Genomic DNA, 17,012 nt, shown 5'->3' on the forward strand with positions numbered 1-17,012 from the left:
TAGGGCCCCTAGGGCCTCACTTGTGTGAGAAGATTTGGCTATTTTAATTGTGTAATACTATACTGTATACACACACTTTATAATGTTTTATACTTAAAATACTGATATAAACTGAGGTAGAATCGGCGTACGCTTAAAAACACGTTCCGTTTGAAGTCAGCTAATTATTTAGCTCGTTTTCGTTTAGTCGGTCACGGTGCTATCTCTTTTTGGCTAATGGCTTAAATGTATATTCTATCTTTGTCTAAACGCGGAACGGCTTTAACCGCTAGTTAGTTGTCCATCTACGTCAGTTTATGTATTTATTTTATTTATGTATGTATGGGGAATAAATAAAAACCACTTGTTCATACAAAACATTTATTTACATTTTACTACTCGGTAATAATCTCATTGCTTCCCTATACCCAGTATCACTTGCTCCAGCTACCGTAGAAAAGTGTATAGGGTTTGTCGCTTCTCCCGCGAACAAAACTCTTGGTGTTCCGGATGAGTCCAGCAATGGGGCCCCTAGGGCCTCTCTTGCGTGAGGATAGTTTGGTGTGTTTAGATTATCGAAGCTGTAACTACCCCGTGTGTACGGGTTACTATACCATTTTGACCTGTAAAAAAAAATTAATTATCTATACATATAATAAATCTGTAGAAGGGTCAATTCTGTACATTGAAAATATTGAAAAAATAAATAGCAGGGGGTGTTACTGGATCGATACCAAACCCAAATATGTGATTAAAGAAATTTTTGTCTGTCTGTCTGTCTGTCTGTATGTGAAGACATCACGTGAAAACTACCGGTTCGATTTCGATGAAACTTGGTATAATTATACCTTATTATCCTGGGCGTAAAATAGTATACTTTTCATCCTGGAAAAATACGTAGAAAAAAAATTAATCTTAATTTTTCAGTTTTATCCATAGACGTTGTTCTGTAGAACCGCGAACACGTTGCGTATTATTATAGGCCGAGCCGTATTTGACTCTAATAGATATTTATAAGATGTTATTGTCAGAGTTACTCAAAATGGAGAAATAAACCATCCACGCGAAGACCGACATCCGCGCGGACGGAGTCGCGGGCGGAAGCTAGTTGTAAATAACTTGATGGAAGCTTGATGGATAGAGATCGATTAAGAGAGGTATTATTTGCGTTGTTAATTGGCAAAAGAAATTAAACAAATACTAGCTGTTCGTTGTCGAAGTATCGGGATTGGCACTATAAATTATTAAATGCTATCTGTTCGATGTCGTTCAACCGGGATAAGAATAAAAGAATAAATCCATACTAATATTATAAATGCGAAAGTAACTCTGTCTGTCTGTCTGTTACTCAATCACGCCTAAACTACTGAATCAATTTGCATGAAATTTGGTATGGAGATATTTTGATACCCGAGAAAGGACATAGGCTACCTTTTATTGCGAAATATGTACCACGGGCGAAGCCGGGGCGGACCTCTAGTATAAATATATTTAACAAAATTACCTGAAACGAATATGACTTTTATTTTGGCCTTTATATAAAATAATGATTGTTTGCTGTGTTATAAAGTATATTATGTCTAACTAACTGTGCTCCTCGGTTTCACCCGCATTGCTCCGCTCCTATTGGTCTTAGCGTGATGATATATAGCATAATTATAGCCTTCATCGATAAATGCGCTATCTAACACCGAAATAATTTTTCAAATCGGACCAGTAGTTCCTGAGTTTAGCGCGTTCAAACAAACAAACAAACTCTTCAGCTTTATAATAATATTAGTATGTTACATAGATTAAAACTAATTGGCTTCGCCCGCGTGGTATAGAATAGCGTAAAGCGCGTCACACACGGTGAAGATACTATAATATTTTATGCTAAGATTCTCTAATATAAAATATTACAGTATCTTAAGGTATCCAGTATCAGCGTTCTGACCATCATTTTTCTTTTTGTCATTGCGTACTAAGACCCCTGTAGAACCGCCATCCTGTTATAAATGACCCGAAATTTTGTGTCAGTGTGACGCGCTTAAAAGAAGAGCATGTGTGCCGAGCTCACATGTCAGAAGTGAAACTTCTTTGGCAAGTTCATCGCCTTACTCCATGACGTGATGGTATTGACATGACGCGACCTTGAAATTTTACTTTTAACGCGCTTAGAGAAGTTTCACTAAAAAAATGCAATTTAGAAATTAAAGACTTTCTAACGGATTTTAAACGCGATTTATTCATTCTATTATTTTCCCGACGTTTCGAACACTTTACAGCGAGCGTGGTCACGGGGAGACCGAAACGTCGGGAAAATTATAGAATGAATAAATCGCGTTTAAAATCCGTTAAAAAGTCTTTAATTTCTAAATGTGTAATACTCGCGTAAAATCAAACATCAGAAAAAAAATGCAATTTGTTGGGAACAATATTGATGTTAATAATTATAATAAGGAACGACGATTCTTACTAACCTTAGCATTCCCGTTGGTTCTGGTATATTACTATACTTCTTGCCCATAAATTTCCGAAGTAACTCCATACATTTTCGTATCACGACCTCATCTGGTAATGTTTCTACCTGTATGGGAAATTATTCTTAATTTAACATTTGTATTTTTCGAGTATGATAAGTAACTTGCTGGCTCTGTGCGAATTGTTTTGTTTTTTAATTGTAAGATTTGAAAAAAAGAAATAACAATGATTAATTAACCTAACGCAAGCAGTCCACGTCCAACCAAATATTATTAAAATTCGTTCAGTCGTTTTTCAGTTACCTACAACTGTCATGTGATTATACGATTTTATTATTTTATTTAGGTACAGAGATTATTTAATTTACAGAGCCCCTACATCTGAGACTGCGATTTTGCGTTCATATAAAAATAACTTTTTTTTGCATAAAATGTGGAATAACTTGTTTACAATTAAAATCTTATCTATTGTAAGTAATAAAAGAAAAAGTTATCATGCACTATTTATTTAATTCAAAAAACATGCAAGCAAATCATACAAAAAACAACATGCCCCTCTAAATATCACGTCGGAATGAAAATTTATTTTTCCTTGAATGTAAGTACAGCCCCCCTAGACAAGTGGCTTTCTATTAGCGTAAAGTTCAATAGAATAGATTATGAATGTATGAGATTGACGTTTGATTACGACGACGACGACGATTGATTACGTCAATCTCATACATTCATAATCTATTCTATTGAACTTTACGCTAATAGAAAGCCACTTGTCTAGGGGGGCTGGTTTATTTGCGTAAATATTTAGAGTAAAAAAACTTAATAGAGCTACAGTTAATGTTAGTTACTATCTAGTTATATTAATATCAAACAACCCATGCAAAACAAATCTAAATACATAAATATTAGATAAAACGCATTGGCATACCATAAACAACTAGACTCACAATCTTCTATTAAAAGATCGTCAAAAAGCGGCGTTATATAAAACATTCATTCAAATTAACACCTTATTTCGTTGCCGTAATGTTCAAAATCTATTGTATCGCTCATTAGAAAACACTCCCTAAGACTCATAGACAATTTTTTAGTAAATTGTGAGTCCAGTTGTTTATTTTTAAAGAATGACGTCATATTCATCGGCATTCACTTACATTCTATACTGACCATTTTGCCCACGTCACCACTCGTCCATAGAGTTAATGTATTATCTGAACCCATGGGGTTGCTAGCTCCAAGAATTCTAGTTATCCAATAATCTTGCTTAGACACTTTTTCTATATCTTCCAACTTCCATAGGAAGCTGAAGAACAACAATTTCCTGTCCCACCATAGTTTGTCAAATGTCAAAACGACTTTATCCATGACGCCCATAGACATTTTGTCTATGACTGTTCTTTTCTCTATTGGCAACGCGGGTTCGAATAATTTTTCATGTCTGGAAACACCGAATTTGAATGAATGATTCGTTTTAAAACAATTTGAAAATGTCTTACGTATAGGTCACAGAGCAAGTAATATAGTAAGAGACGGCACTCAGTACTTCGATTTCGAGCTCACGCACACATATGCATGTATTACTTAGGTCAAATCTTATATACCAACCTATGAAAAGTTTACGTCAAACATGACCCACATTGCTGCCAACATTTAAAAAGTAGACGTTGCTAGTGATGTCTCTTTAAGAGTGCTAGTATCGATAAAACTTCATATCGATATCGATAAAATTATCGATGCTAGGTAACAACACTACTGTAAATTCTCATCCATATATTCAAATTTATAGGAAATTAAAAATAAAACAACAATGTAGATCAATAAGTTTATTATAATATTAATTATTAATTATATTTATATAATAACATTTTTATATAATATTAAAACTCACTGTTATCAGCAATTGAATATTACTGAATATCTTTATTTAGGCATGTAGGACTGAATACGGCTTAAATATTATGTGAATACTACTAGATTCACATTTTATACTTTTCCTTGAAATATTTTGCGGGATTTCTATTAAATCTCGTTCTAAATTTCGATACCAATATATCGTTGCCGTTCGGATCGCCATATTGGAATTGTATATGAAGAAGCCGTTGTTTTCTTTGGACATAATAATATCTCCTCCAATTGATTCTACAGCCAGAACATGACGTGTTAGAGACGTTTTCTCATAAATTATTATGTAATTATTATGTTTTATCTTCCTTATAGAACAGTCATTGGGTACATATTGCAATTAATATTTAGCACAATAATTATTACACACAAAGATTTTAACATTGTTTACACAATATAACACTTTGTCTTCTTTTTTCACTTTTGGCAGAAATATTACAAATTAAAAAATGTACTGTACATTAACTGAGTAGGTAAATAACAAAATTTACGATATAAACGAAGAACAAACTTTGTTTAACATCCACCAAAACAATAAATTAAAACGCCATTTTGAATTCAAATTCCAAACAACAAATCAACATCAAGACGTTGTCTATGCTTAAGTCTTAACCATTGACAAGAAATTGAAGAAAGAAAGAAATAATTTATTAATGTACTAGCTTAAAATTAAAATGTACAAAAATAAGGTTTAAAAAAAAAGAAGAAATAATAATAAATAATTAAAACTAAAATATTAATCTTTTATTATATGATTACATCGGAGAGGCCAACATTAGAAATATTTTTATTTTTTCTAAATGTTGGCAAGCCAGACTTGACCTTAGGTCTTGGAAAAGTACAAAATAATTTGAACTCTATGTCAATTGAATGAAGTTTAAAATTGCTTGATAATGGAAGCCTAACCAAAACGATGTTCTAAGTGTCGACCCACTGGTATAGGTTTGATATTGAAGAATAAAATTATCACAGTGTTTTCAATTTGAATTTTAATAACAATTTTTAAGTAGAATTATATTTTCGTAAATGATATTCAAAAAATGTGAAAATTAACCATTCGGTTTATCGATGTGTACATGATAGTTTTGAATTTTCTTATAAAATTGCATCCGTTGTTTTGTAAATAACAGTATTTTTAATTATTTGTGGTAAATTTGGACTTTAGTTGATTTTTTTGTATCTTTTAATTACATATTCATGTATTTTTGGGCATGTAAGTATATCACTTATCTTTATGGACCATTGTTTGTATTTATATTTAGCGTGTTTGTGAATATCCGATTTTTTATAATTATTTTTCACATTGTATTATAGTATTAACTAGCTTCCCGCACGCGGCTTCGCCCGCTTTGTTAAGCTAAACAAATATACTAAAATATAGCCTATGTTCATCAGGGATAATGTAGATTTAAATCGGTGCAGTAGTTTCGGATCCCGTTAATTTCAAACAATCAAATCTTTTCTCTTTTTAATATAAGTGTAGACTGTAGACTGTAGATTATAGAGTATGAACGTATAGAGCTGTTACCATTTGGATTTTAAAACATATGTAATTGGTAAAAACTGTTTAATATTGTTACAATTTTTGTACATAATAAAATTTATGACTTTACTAGCAAACCCGGCGAACTCCGTTTCGCCACCAGAGACACCTTTTCTTTGCTATAAACCTCACGGAGCCCGAGACCTTTCCAACGAATGCAAAACCGTGGAAATCGGTTCGTGCCTTCTGGAGTTATAGCATCAAGAAGGAAAACCCGACTTATTTTTATATAGTAGATGACATCAATCCATACATGAGGATATGTAAATTCTCTTTTTAATTGCATAATATTTTGATGCGGTTTTTTTATTGATAGAGTGTTTCATGAAGAATGTTATAGAATATAATTTCTAAGTATTCGTCAAAACGAAGCCGTGGGCGAAAAGCTAGCAGATAAATAAGCATTATTCCTATATTATATAGGAAAATACAACAACATCCTTACAGTCCCCGGGTAGCCATTAACATCACAGCAGTATCTATACATACATACAGACATACATGTAATGGCATCTATAGCCACAATTACGCCTTCACCACAGGTCGCATTATTCTTAATGGGTTATTTTAATTAACATTACCATGCAGTTAAAGGTCATAATGAGCTGAATTGAATTTTGTATGTTACAAGTTACAACAAGGGTTAAGTCGAGAAATAGATTCAAGTATAAGTATGTAGAACTAAAAACTTGTATCACTTCATAGTATAAAATAAAGTAGCTTTCTCTGTCACCGTGTCCCTATGCTTAAATATGCTAAAATCTTTAAAAACTAGGTAAACTAAGGATTTTAATGTGGTTTTTTTAATAGATAGAGTGATTCAAGAGAAAGGTTTTAGTATATAATTTATTACGTTTTAAACAAAGCGGGCGAAGCCGCGGGCGGAAAGCTAACAAGTTATAAAATTGTAGTATGTGTTAAAAAAGAATCAAAACTACTTGTAAATCTAAACTGTTACACGAAAACTTTTCTATACAAATATTATAAAGAGGAAAGGTTTGATTTTTTGTTTGTTTGTTTGTTTGTATGAATTGAATAGGCTCCGAAACTACTTGGCAGATTTGAAAAATTCTTTCACTGTTGGAAAGCTACATCATTTCTGAGTGACATAGGCTAGGTTTTATCCCGGAAATCCCACGGGAACGGGAACTATGCGGGTTTTTTTTTTAAAACGCGGGCGAAGCCGCAGGCGGAAAGCTAGTAATACATAGTTTGTGTGAGGACTTCATTATTTCAATGTGTCTATTTCAGGAACTAACACGTTACACGCTAGAAACGTATTAACAAATATCGAGTTACATATTTAATAATAACTACGAATACGTATTTGCTTGACTAAACGTACATGACACACGTTTTAAAATTTAATGACCATGTAAACCGTCGTGTGCGTTTGTATAATTTACGAAGGGTCGTATATATTGAATTATTACATGAGTTCTGACCGTGAAATCCATGAATATCTGTGGCTTTTATTAATAAACTAGCGACCCGCCCCGGCTTCGCACGGGTGCAATGCTGATACTACCTAAATACACTACAGAAAAACTGTGAACGTCGCGTTGTATATAAAAACATAGCGGCCCGCTCCGACTTCGTATAGATAGCCTGGCGGCCGGCCGGTACCGCCGCAAACGCTACGTCCCGCAATTTTTAAATCTGTAATATCTTCGAAAATATTCACTTAAATCATACGGTGTAAAGGGCCATATAGATCTATATTAAACGAACAATGTATTCAAGGTATTTAATTGGTTAAGGATTAATGCTGTATTTGTTAAAATCGCATCGAAAATTAGCCATTATTTTTCGTAAAAAGTAAATGACAAAAAAATGTTATTGTGGGTTATCCATAAGAGATAGACATATACCATCGCGGACTTTTCTATAGACCTTTTCAATGTGTATAATACTTAGTACATTATTTTGATAAAACTCGTAGTGTTCAGCCTGCGTTTGCAATGTAAGCGGAAAAAATGTAATTTTTTACGACATCACTTTAGAAACCTCAAAAATAACAGTACTTCTCCACTATTTAATGGATGTTATTATACATATAAACCTTCCTCTTGAATCACTCTATCTATTAAAAAAAACCGCATCAAAATCCGTTGCGTAGTTTCAAAGATTTAAGCGTACAAAGGGACATAGGGACATAGGGACAGGGAAATCGACTTTGTTTTATACTATGTAGTGATTCTAGTTTGAGTACTTTTAATTTAAAATATCACCTCCGCGCTTCCATTTTTCCAGTGCTATTTTGATCAAATTTATGACGATTCCAGAATAATTTAATTATATAAATCATCTTTCTTCCAACCTGTTTTCATTTTTATGTCAATGTAAGCCCATTCATAGATGCATGCTTTAATTCCTCATAATGTATTCAATAGTAATCTTCTATTGCCTTTTTTGCTGAGACGATGATTGTGTATCATAATGGTAATGTTTACATAATATATTTTTTATAATTCCAATGATAATTTAGCACCCATGCTTTTATTCCCCATGATTTTTTTTAAATGCAAATCCGTCATTTTTAGCATTAGCTATGCCAATTAGTGAACCCTTGTGACTATATTCCTTCATACATATACATAATATGCATTCTTGTTCCATGTACGATACGATATTCACCCCTATCCCCATGCATTAAGGTTCAATACTGACCGTCCTAGCGTCATCACCCGTCGTCCAAAAGCTTATAGTCCGGTTCGACGCCATACAAGGTCCTATATCTATGAATCTCCTCAACCATTTCTCGTCATCTCCCAAACTTTTAATATCATCCTCATTCCATAATAAACCGAAGTATTTGTTCTCCCACCAACGCTCCGCAAATTGCAAAACTATTTTATCTACCAATCCTATTGTCATTTTGTCTATGGCCGTTATTTTGTCTTGTAGCAACTCTGGTGAGAATAGTGTCGAATGTCTGTACCAAAACATGAATTTTAGAAAAACAATAACACGTAGATTTTTTGAGATTTGAAATATTCGGTTTTAGCGCGTTTTTCATTACTATGTTTTTTAAGACTACATGCAGCCAAATGTGAAAAAATATGTGAATGAAATTTTTGAAACCTTTAGATATATTTGGTGATAATAACTCGCTTTGGTGAAATGTGGAGGGGATTACTGCGCTTGGATATACACGTCCATTATTAAAATATTACTCAGCTACATTGAGGTATAATTACTATGCTCAGTTACTGTACTTTTTCTTCTGCACAGGTTTCGGCTAGCGCAAATAATCATTCATTCATTCAATTAACATGGCAAATTTTGAATGTACGGGTGTTTTTTTTTCCAGTTGATTTTGAGGTAAAGTGTTTTGAAGTTCAAATTTTTTGGTAGCATTTGTCATTAATTATAAGCCATATTATGTATATTTAGAAATCCTTCAGTGAATAATATATAATAGAAATACTTTCAATTTCATAATGATTTAAATCCTTTGCATTAATGCGTTCGAATTTCGAAATAATATAAGAAAGAACAAATTCAATTATTTATAATATAACCGTTTAAAATCCATGCAATTATTTAAGTCAACCTTCACCAAATTTATTATAAAAACGATTATAATAAACCCGCTCCAAATACTAACTTAAACATTAGGTAACTATTCACTCAACTAGGCTTACACATCCCTTCGATATTCCAAATCTCATATCCCGATTATTTAATTTCCAACCCTATTCCGAAGTAATAAAGTTCATTTCAACTGACCGGTATAACATCATTCCCGGCTATCTAAAGCGTCAATGTCAAATTAGACGCTATACATCCGTCCTCACTGGGATCGGGAATTGCCATTTAAGAAAGAGAAGAGAAGGTTCTATATCATGTAACCTTTTTATTAATTTTTCATCTGTTTTCAATGTCTAATATTATCTGACGACCATAAACAACAACAACATGAAGTATTTATTTTCCATCAATGGTTCTCGAATTTTACAACTATTTTATCCGCGTAAATCATTGTTATTTTGTCTATGGCGGATTTTTTTTGTTATGGCAACTCCGGTGTGAAAGTGTTTGATGTCTGTAATGTTTTGCTTTTTGAATTGATTCCGATTTTGAAGTTTATATTTTAGTTCTTTGTTTTATGAAGGAAACTGAACGATTAAAATAAATGGTCATATTTAAACGTAGAATTTAAAACGCGCTGTTATTTTATAACTTTTTAATACCTTCCTTGTAGCGCGTAACTCTCATTCGTTATTTTTGTTAATATTTTTATTGTTATTTTAATGCATTTCTAACACACCTGACATGTGTAGGTACCTACATAATTATGAAAGCGTATTAATTTATTAATATATTGCACTACAAAACATCTACTAACTTATACAGACTACTAATTACAAAATAAAATGCATCTACCCTAACCCTTTACTTTTTACTTGCTACACTTCATAATGAATGAATGATATTAAGAATGAATGATCTATTAACCATAACCTTAAAAAATGACCGATTAAAAGAATAATAATTCTCTCACTTACCGTTCCTTTAAAACACCCAACGACACGGAGACGATAACATGTCGTGCGGTGTAAGTCTGTCCTCCTTCACACTCTACTATAACATTGCCTGTACTATTACGTGGCCATATAATCCTTGATACGGGCGAATTTAGCTTAATATCTAGGTTTGGCAACCCTGGCCCGTTGTTGTATGTGTTCTGAAATATTATATTAATAGCATGTAAACATATAAAAGCCGCTTCTATTCTAATAACGTAAAGCTAAAGGGTTTGTTTGAATCTGAGGAAGAACTGGTTTAAATGTAAATAATCTTACTGTGTTTTATAGTCCATACATTGAATTAGTCTATTGACGATTAAACATCATGTTCGACTTATGTGATACCTATGATATCGTGGCGCTTCAGTAATAAATAAGATAAATAAGTGTTAAAAAATGCGTGTTTTAGAGACAACTTGTGTGTGTTTTTTACTCACCAAAAGAATCTCAAAAAAGGTCTTATACCCATATCTATGCCAGCTCATATGTTGATGTCCACCTAACTCTTTGAAAGCCGACTTTGCGCTGACATCGGTCCAGTCGTTGGACCCTTCGTAATTATTCACAATGAGGTTCATAAAGTTTAAAAACTCTTTTATAAACGTTTGATTGTTTTCCAATTCGGGATATTTGATTTTAATGTGTTCCATGAATCTAGAAGTTAAAAAAAATGCTTAAAAATAATGTTATTGGGAAAGCGTAGACATTTTTGTGTTTTGACGTGTAATCGGTTACAAGTTACAACAGCTTCTACTAGTACAAATAAATATTTTTTTTTAAAAAACATGCTCATAACATAAATTCAAGAAATTATTATATCCTTGTTAAGTGAACAAAGTTCGAATTAAATCTGGCCGATTTAAGTGAGTCATAATCGAGTATAAACGAGTCGGTTAGGGTTACATATACATATAGATGAAGCTTATATGACGGTAAAAACACTCACTTGCCAGTAATAAATTCGCCCAAAGACAACGGTTTATCCGTCGCAGTGACAGCTTGATCGTGACAGAACGCCACTAGTTCGGAAATCAACGTATTATTGCCTTGACTTCCATCTGACCTGTACACTTCGAATTCCAAATCTTGATCTAGTAATGGTATGTTGTTGTCTATGGCCATTTGGTATACTCTGCTGTTCTCTGTGCCGTGTATCCTGGAAAATAATTTATATAATCTATACTTTATTACTTATTTATTTTTATTATTAATTATAAAGCTGATTTTGTTTGTTTGAACGCGCTAATCTCAGGAACTACAGGTCCGATTTGAAAAATTATTTCGGTATTAGATAGCCCATTCCTCGAGGAAGGCTATAGGCTATATATCATCACGCTAAGACCAACAGGAGCGGAGCCTCGCGGGTGAAACCGCGGGGCGCAGCTAGTAAACTATAAAGACAGCCATTATGCTACTTCTACACTCACCATTCAGCCCCCTCCTCTATAAACCCATCGCCAAACGGCACAGTCTTCACTCTACCCCCTATTCTGTCCATAGCCTCGAGTCCCAACACTCTCTTGCCGGCCCGCGCGAGTGTAGACGCAGCCGTCACCCCAGCAGCGCCGAGACCGACGACAATCGTATCGTATGATTCTGGCATGGCTTGACTGGAAAATAGATTTAAGTACATGTAACATATAAGAAAATCATATATGTACTTCATAGCCTAGAAAACAGAAATAAACTGGTTAAATAAGTTAGTCAGGTTGCCGCAGCAGGCAGGCTTAGGGGTGCTTTTAATTAATAATGTGCGAGGAATGTGTTTTTAAATAACCAACAGTATCGCTTCACACACATTAAACCTCAAACTAAATGAAGTAATGATTGGTATTTACAAAAAAAATTCCTCGCTACGTTATTGGTGGAAAACCCACCTTGGTGGAGCACCCTTACACTGAAGTACAATTCCGCGTAATTTATTACGTCACGCCTATAAACGCCTAATATTTAGTCTTCAATCTTCATACAAACAACTCGTTGTAAGTCTAAAGTTCTAAAACAGTTTTTTTCTTTATCACTATCACTAGGTACATAGTATAAAACAAAGTGGCTTTCTCTGTCCCTATGTCCCTTTGTATGCTTAAATCTTTAAAACTACGCAACGGATTTTGATGCGGTTTTTTTAATAGATAGAGTGATTCAAGAGAAAGGTTTTAGTATATAATTTATTAGGTTTTAGACAATCTTCTAAAACATACAAAACTTTTAAAATACAACTGTTTATTACACACATTAACGTGTTTAAACTATGTACGTCTACATTTAACCGAATTATCTTCTTTCTTCTTATATATAAAATTCTCGTGTCACAATGTTAGTCTGCATACTCCTCCGAAACGGGTGGACCGATTCTCATGAAATTTTCTGTGCATATCGGGTAAGTCTGAGAATCGGCCAACATCTATTTTTCATATGTACCACGGGCGAAGCCGGGGCGGACCGCTAGTTACTATTAAAAATATGTACATTATAAACACCCTATTACCAACAGTACGTACATTTTAAACACAGTATAACTACACACATTCTTAAAACTTTTAACAGGGAATAACTTTAATAGACTATTCTTAACTAAACTCATAACTGTTTATTTACAAAGCTTAACACAAAATGGTTTATAATCAACAAAAAGGTCAAAAAGGTTTAATTAGGAAGCTATTTATTAATGAGTTAAATATTTTCTATGAATTGTTAATTAGGAATCCAGTTTTATTGATTATATTTGACGAATTATGTAACTAAATGACCCTGCGAACATAGTAGGTACTAAGTACCAGATTTTATTGTAATTTACATAAATAAATAGAAAAATATGTTCAAATCATCGTATTTTGGAGGTGTGTGTTTTATTTATAGATTTACTACTTAACCCATCTACATAAAGGTACTAATATTATAAAGCTGATCAGTTTGTTTGTTTGTTTGAACGCGCTAATCTCGGAAACTACTGGTCCGATTTGAAAAATTATTTCGGTGTTAGATAGCCCATTTATCGAGGAAGGTTATAGGCTATATATATCATCACGCTATGCAGATAAAGAAGCATGGGCACACACTTACTACATAAGAATAGAGGTGCCATAATATGCGCCGTTGTCGCACTCTATTCTATTTACCAGCAAATAAGAAATTAAATAGCCTTATCATTTCACTTCAGAAAACAGTGAACATGGTTTACGCCCTATGCCTATAATTAATATCAACACTTAATAATCGCTAACGCTAGATAATATTATAGTCTCATTTCGTAGTTTGTCCAATTAGCGTATTAATTTGATTACAGTCTAATTTTCGTCTTAAAGTCTAAGTTTTTTATCAAGTAATTTGATTATAGTCTATTTTTTACATAAGGAAACAAAGATAATTAACTTTTTTGATCAATTATCAGTTCTTATCAACAATCTCTCAAAATGTTAATATGAGAATTATCTATCAAAGAAAATTACCTTTATCTAATCTGATTTCCCGTCAGATGCGTTCCTATAAATGTATTAGAACTTTTTTACTGTAGCACTTGTATGTGAATATAACTTGTTTCATACAAAATCACTTCTAAATTGATTTGTTTTGATTATCGCATCCGAAATATAACCTCAGTCGTGTTACGTCATTCTCAGCTGATAAGCCTGACCACAGAGTCCACAGAACACATATGACACATGACAGATGTCTTTGATCATTGCCATAACGAAAATTATAGAAAAGGTGACATTTGCCATTCAAGGTAAAGCGTCTTATTCACGGTCCATCTTGACGTACGTCCCGCCAAGGTCATACACGATGCACGACGCAAAACGACAGTGAATAGCGTTGACGTACGTCAATAATTATTATTATTATCTTGCTGGATGTGCACGACCAACTTTTCATCCAGCGAGCACCCCCACCACCGCGAACGTCGTGCAGATGGACAGTGAATAGCGCGGACGTACAGCAGATTAGTGTTGCCAACAGAAATTAATGTAAATACTTGGAAACGTGGCCTATTGATATGATTTTTTTGTGATAACATAGTGAGTACATGAGCAAGTAAGAAACGGTTATTTTATATTTTTATGAACACAGGAAATCCCAATTATCATTACTTTTGGATCAACCTTGTACACATGGACAGTTTATATTCAGAAGTTATTATTTTAAAAGAACTCCTAGGCGAATTGTTGGATAACACAGATTTTATGCAAAAGTCCACTGCAGAAAAATGGCAATTTATTTAAAAAAAAATATCTTGACGAATTTGTTTGTTTAAAAAAAATGATTAGCTATATACTCTCTGTTCCCGCCACTTCAGCATTTACTGAAAGAGTCTTTTCGGTCATGAATGTGAAGTGGCGGGAAGAGAGAAACCGAGCTTCATTAAAAATTAATTAAAAATGAGCTCTTGAAATATATAAATTTAGATTTGGAATGTTTGGATTCATATAATTCATTTAAAAATAATTAAAAATTGTTAGGTACTGCAAAAAGTACAAAAAAAATATTTTTAAAAATATTTATTTACTCTTTATTTACCTCCTTTAAAATCAGATATAAGTACTCTATATCTTCAAATAAACGTTGGCAACCCTAGCCATGCTTGATGCGCGCACGATCGTCAGTAGGATACATCCAGCACCGCGGCCTTGAGCTGACGTACGTCGGGGATGGACCGTGAATAAGACGCTTAAGATTAATTTAAATTAATAAGTTTTGTACTTGTTATAATAAAAATTTGTTTATACATATTCCGGTTTCATTAATTACTTACTTGGTTTATTTATGTCAATAAATAAAGAATTCCTCATTTGGAAGTGTAAGATTATTTTTTTCACGAATGATTAATGATTTTAAACCACAGTTTTAGAGCTAGCGCGCACGAGCAACTTTGTCTCCGCAACTATTTTGTCTCTCCCATCAATTTGTATGGGGAGTTGCGTCGCTACGTGCGCGCACTTTCATACTAGCCCATGGGTGGAGAGACAAAATAGTTGCGGAGACAAAATAGTTGCGGAGACAAAGTTGCTCGTGCGCGCTCGCTCTTACATAGTTCAAATAATTTAATAAAATAAAAATAAATAAAATAAACTAAAGCTAAAGCCCTAATGTTACGAATATTTGTGTTGTCATTAGAAAACAAAACACATTTGAAAAACAGCGCCACAGTATACATAACAGTAAGACAATCTGAGCCCCATAAATTAATAACAAAGCACTCACGAAGCAATAGCCAATAGGGTTGTTACTTTTTTGTTACTCATTTTTTTTTCTTTAAACATGTGATCTGTAGTGACCATACTTTGACCATCATAAAGAAATTAATAATAAAGTTTAAATAAAATTTATATATTATACAAAGTTATTTCAATGATTTTTTTTATTATGGTAAATGTATGATGTATGTACACTATGTCATCGCGCGACTACGAACTGAGCAAAAAATTGCAATAAAAGCGTACTATGAGGATTGGACTTTCGCAACTGTTTGTATGTGTATATCCCAAGAAGCATAAATCTAAAACACGTAGGTATATCCTGACAGTATGGAACGTTTTCCTGGAAAATATATAATGTTATCTATTGAAGGTCACAATAACAAGATACTGCTATTTGTTTATGATAGAATCGATGATATTGTAAGTAATTACCACAGTACACAGACCGAACAGTAAAGCAACTATCTCTGTAACAAATTTCATCCAAATCGGTCTAATTTTTGAGGCCTGAAGAAGAGACAAGCTGGCAAATGGACAGGAGTTAGGTACTTTCGCATTTATTATATTAGTTAGGATGAAAAAACGTGATAGAAGGTAATAATTATAAAAAGACACAAACATGGATTAGGTCTTGATTAGGTAATTTCAATGGCAATGTTCTGGTTATTTTTTAATATTTTTACGGGAATAAATATAGAGCAATTTATAAAGAAATAATTCATGTAAGATTGTTATTCTTACCTCTATAAATTTTAACTAAAGTATATACACACTCGTTGAATTTTATGGCATTCAAATGCTTTATAAATTCATTCTGAAAGAATAGAAAACATAACATATAAGTACATATTTGTTTATGTACTTTAATGAACCCGTTTGAGTCTATTCCTAACTTATCATTTGCTATGCGTGTCAAAGGTGATATTTTATCAGTTTTATTGACTGTTTATTATGTATTATTTAAGTTAATCTGTTTTGTGATAACCTGTATTTTTAAAATACACTTAAAATATTAGCTTACTTATACTATTATATAACTTAATCAATTAATTCCCGACAAGTTTTTCTTAATAATATTGAATATAAAAGATTTTTTTTTATAATTAATATTAGTTAAAAAATAAACAAATTATTGTATTGTCACCGATACTTTGAATTAAATCTATCGCTTTATATGTTAAAATCGCGCCTCAATGAGTCGGTTACATAAAAACATTCCTAAAGTTAATAGTAAAATAATAACGTTTTAAAAACATACCCAAAGTTGGCCAGCACAAGAACAACCAGCATTCGAATTGACATCCACATCACGACTGATTTCACACGAGACAAAACATATTATGTATAGGACATAATTATCTAATAATCTACAGCATCCAGCGTGTTGTTATTGAGGAAATCT

General features: G+C 32.9%; 1 protein-coding gene across 3 annotated transcripts; it reads right to left on the minus strand.

The window, feature by feature from the left end:
• Positions 1 to 343: 343 nt before the first annotated feature.
• Positions 344 to 16,965, minus strand: LOC149895382 (spermine oxidase-like). 3 transcript variants are annotated; one of them, XM_090118916.1, is made up of 8 exons: positions 16,869 to 16,965; positions 11,843 to 12,025; positions 11,362 to 11,571; positions 10,853 to 11,069; positions 10,395 to 10,573; positions 3,606 to 3,876; positions 2,442 to 2,548; positions 344 to 602 (listed from the first exon to the last, which is right to left on the minus strand). In XM_090118916.1, the coding sequence occupies exons 1-8, from the start codon at positions 16,916 to 16,918 to the stop codon at positions 365 to 367; spliced, it is 1,455 nt and encodes a 484-aa protein (XP_089975042.1). In that variant the 5' UTR covers positions 16,919 to 16,965; the 3' UTR covers positions 344 to 364. The 3 variants fall into 3 exon arrangements, with proteins under 3 accessions (XP_089975042.1, XP_089975043.1, XP_089975045.1); XM_090118917.1 differs by lacking the exon at positions 3,606 to 3,876 and adding an exon at positions 8,554 to 8,818 and having other exon boundaries at positions 16,869 to 16,964; XM_090118919.1 differs by lacking the exon at positions 16,869 to 16,965 and adding an exon at positions 13,865 to 14,063.
• Between the last annotated feature and the right edge of the window lie 47 nt (positions 16,966 to 17,012).

Source organism: Colias eurytheme, chromosome 31 (genome assembly GCF_061535395.1).
Source record: "Colias eurytheme isolate Ceu_HAF_F1 chromosome 31, ilColEury1 Martin Lab GWU primary, whole genome shotgun sequence".
Taxonomy (NCBI): Eukaryota; Metazoa; Arthropoda; class Insecta; order Lepidoptera; family Pieridae; genus Colias; species Colias eurytheme.

Coding starts and splice junctions, on each gene's coding strand:
- LOC149895382 (XM_090118916.1), bottom strand. CDS start 16,918: ATGTGGATGTCAATTCGAATGCTGGTTGTTCTTGTGCTGGCCAACTTT. Junction 11,070..11,361: donor GGCGAATTTATTACTGGCAA/GTGAGTGTTTTT, acceptor TTTAACTTCTAG/ATTCATGGAACACATTAAAA. Junction 3,877..10,394: donor TTGGGTGTTTTAAAGGAACG/GTAAGTGAGAGA, acceptor CGGTGTTTCCAG/ACATGAAAAATTATTCGAAC.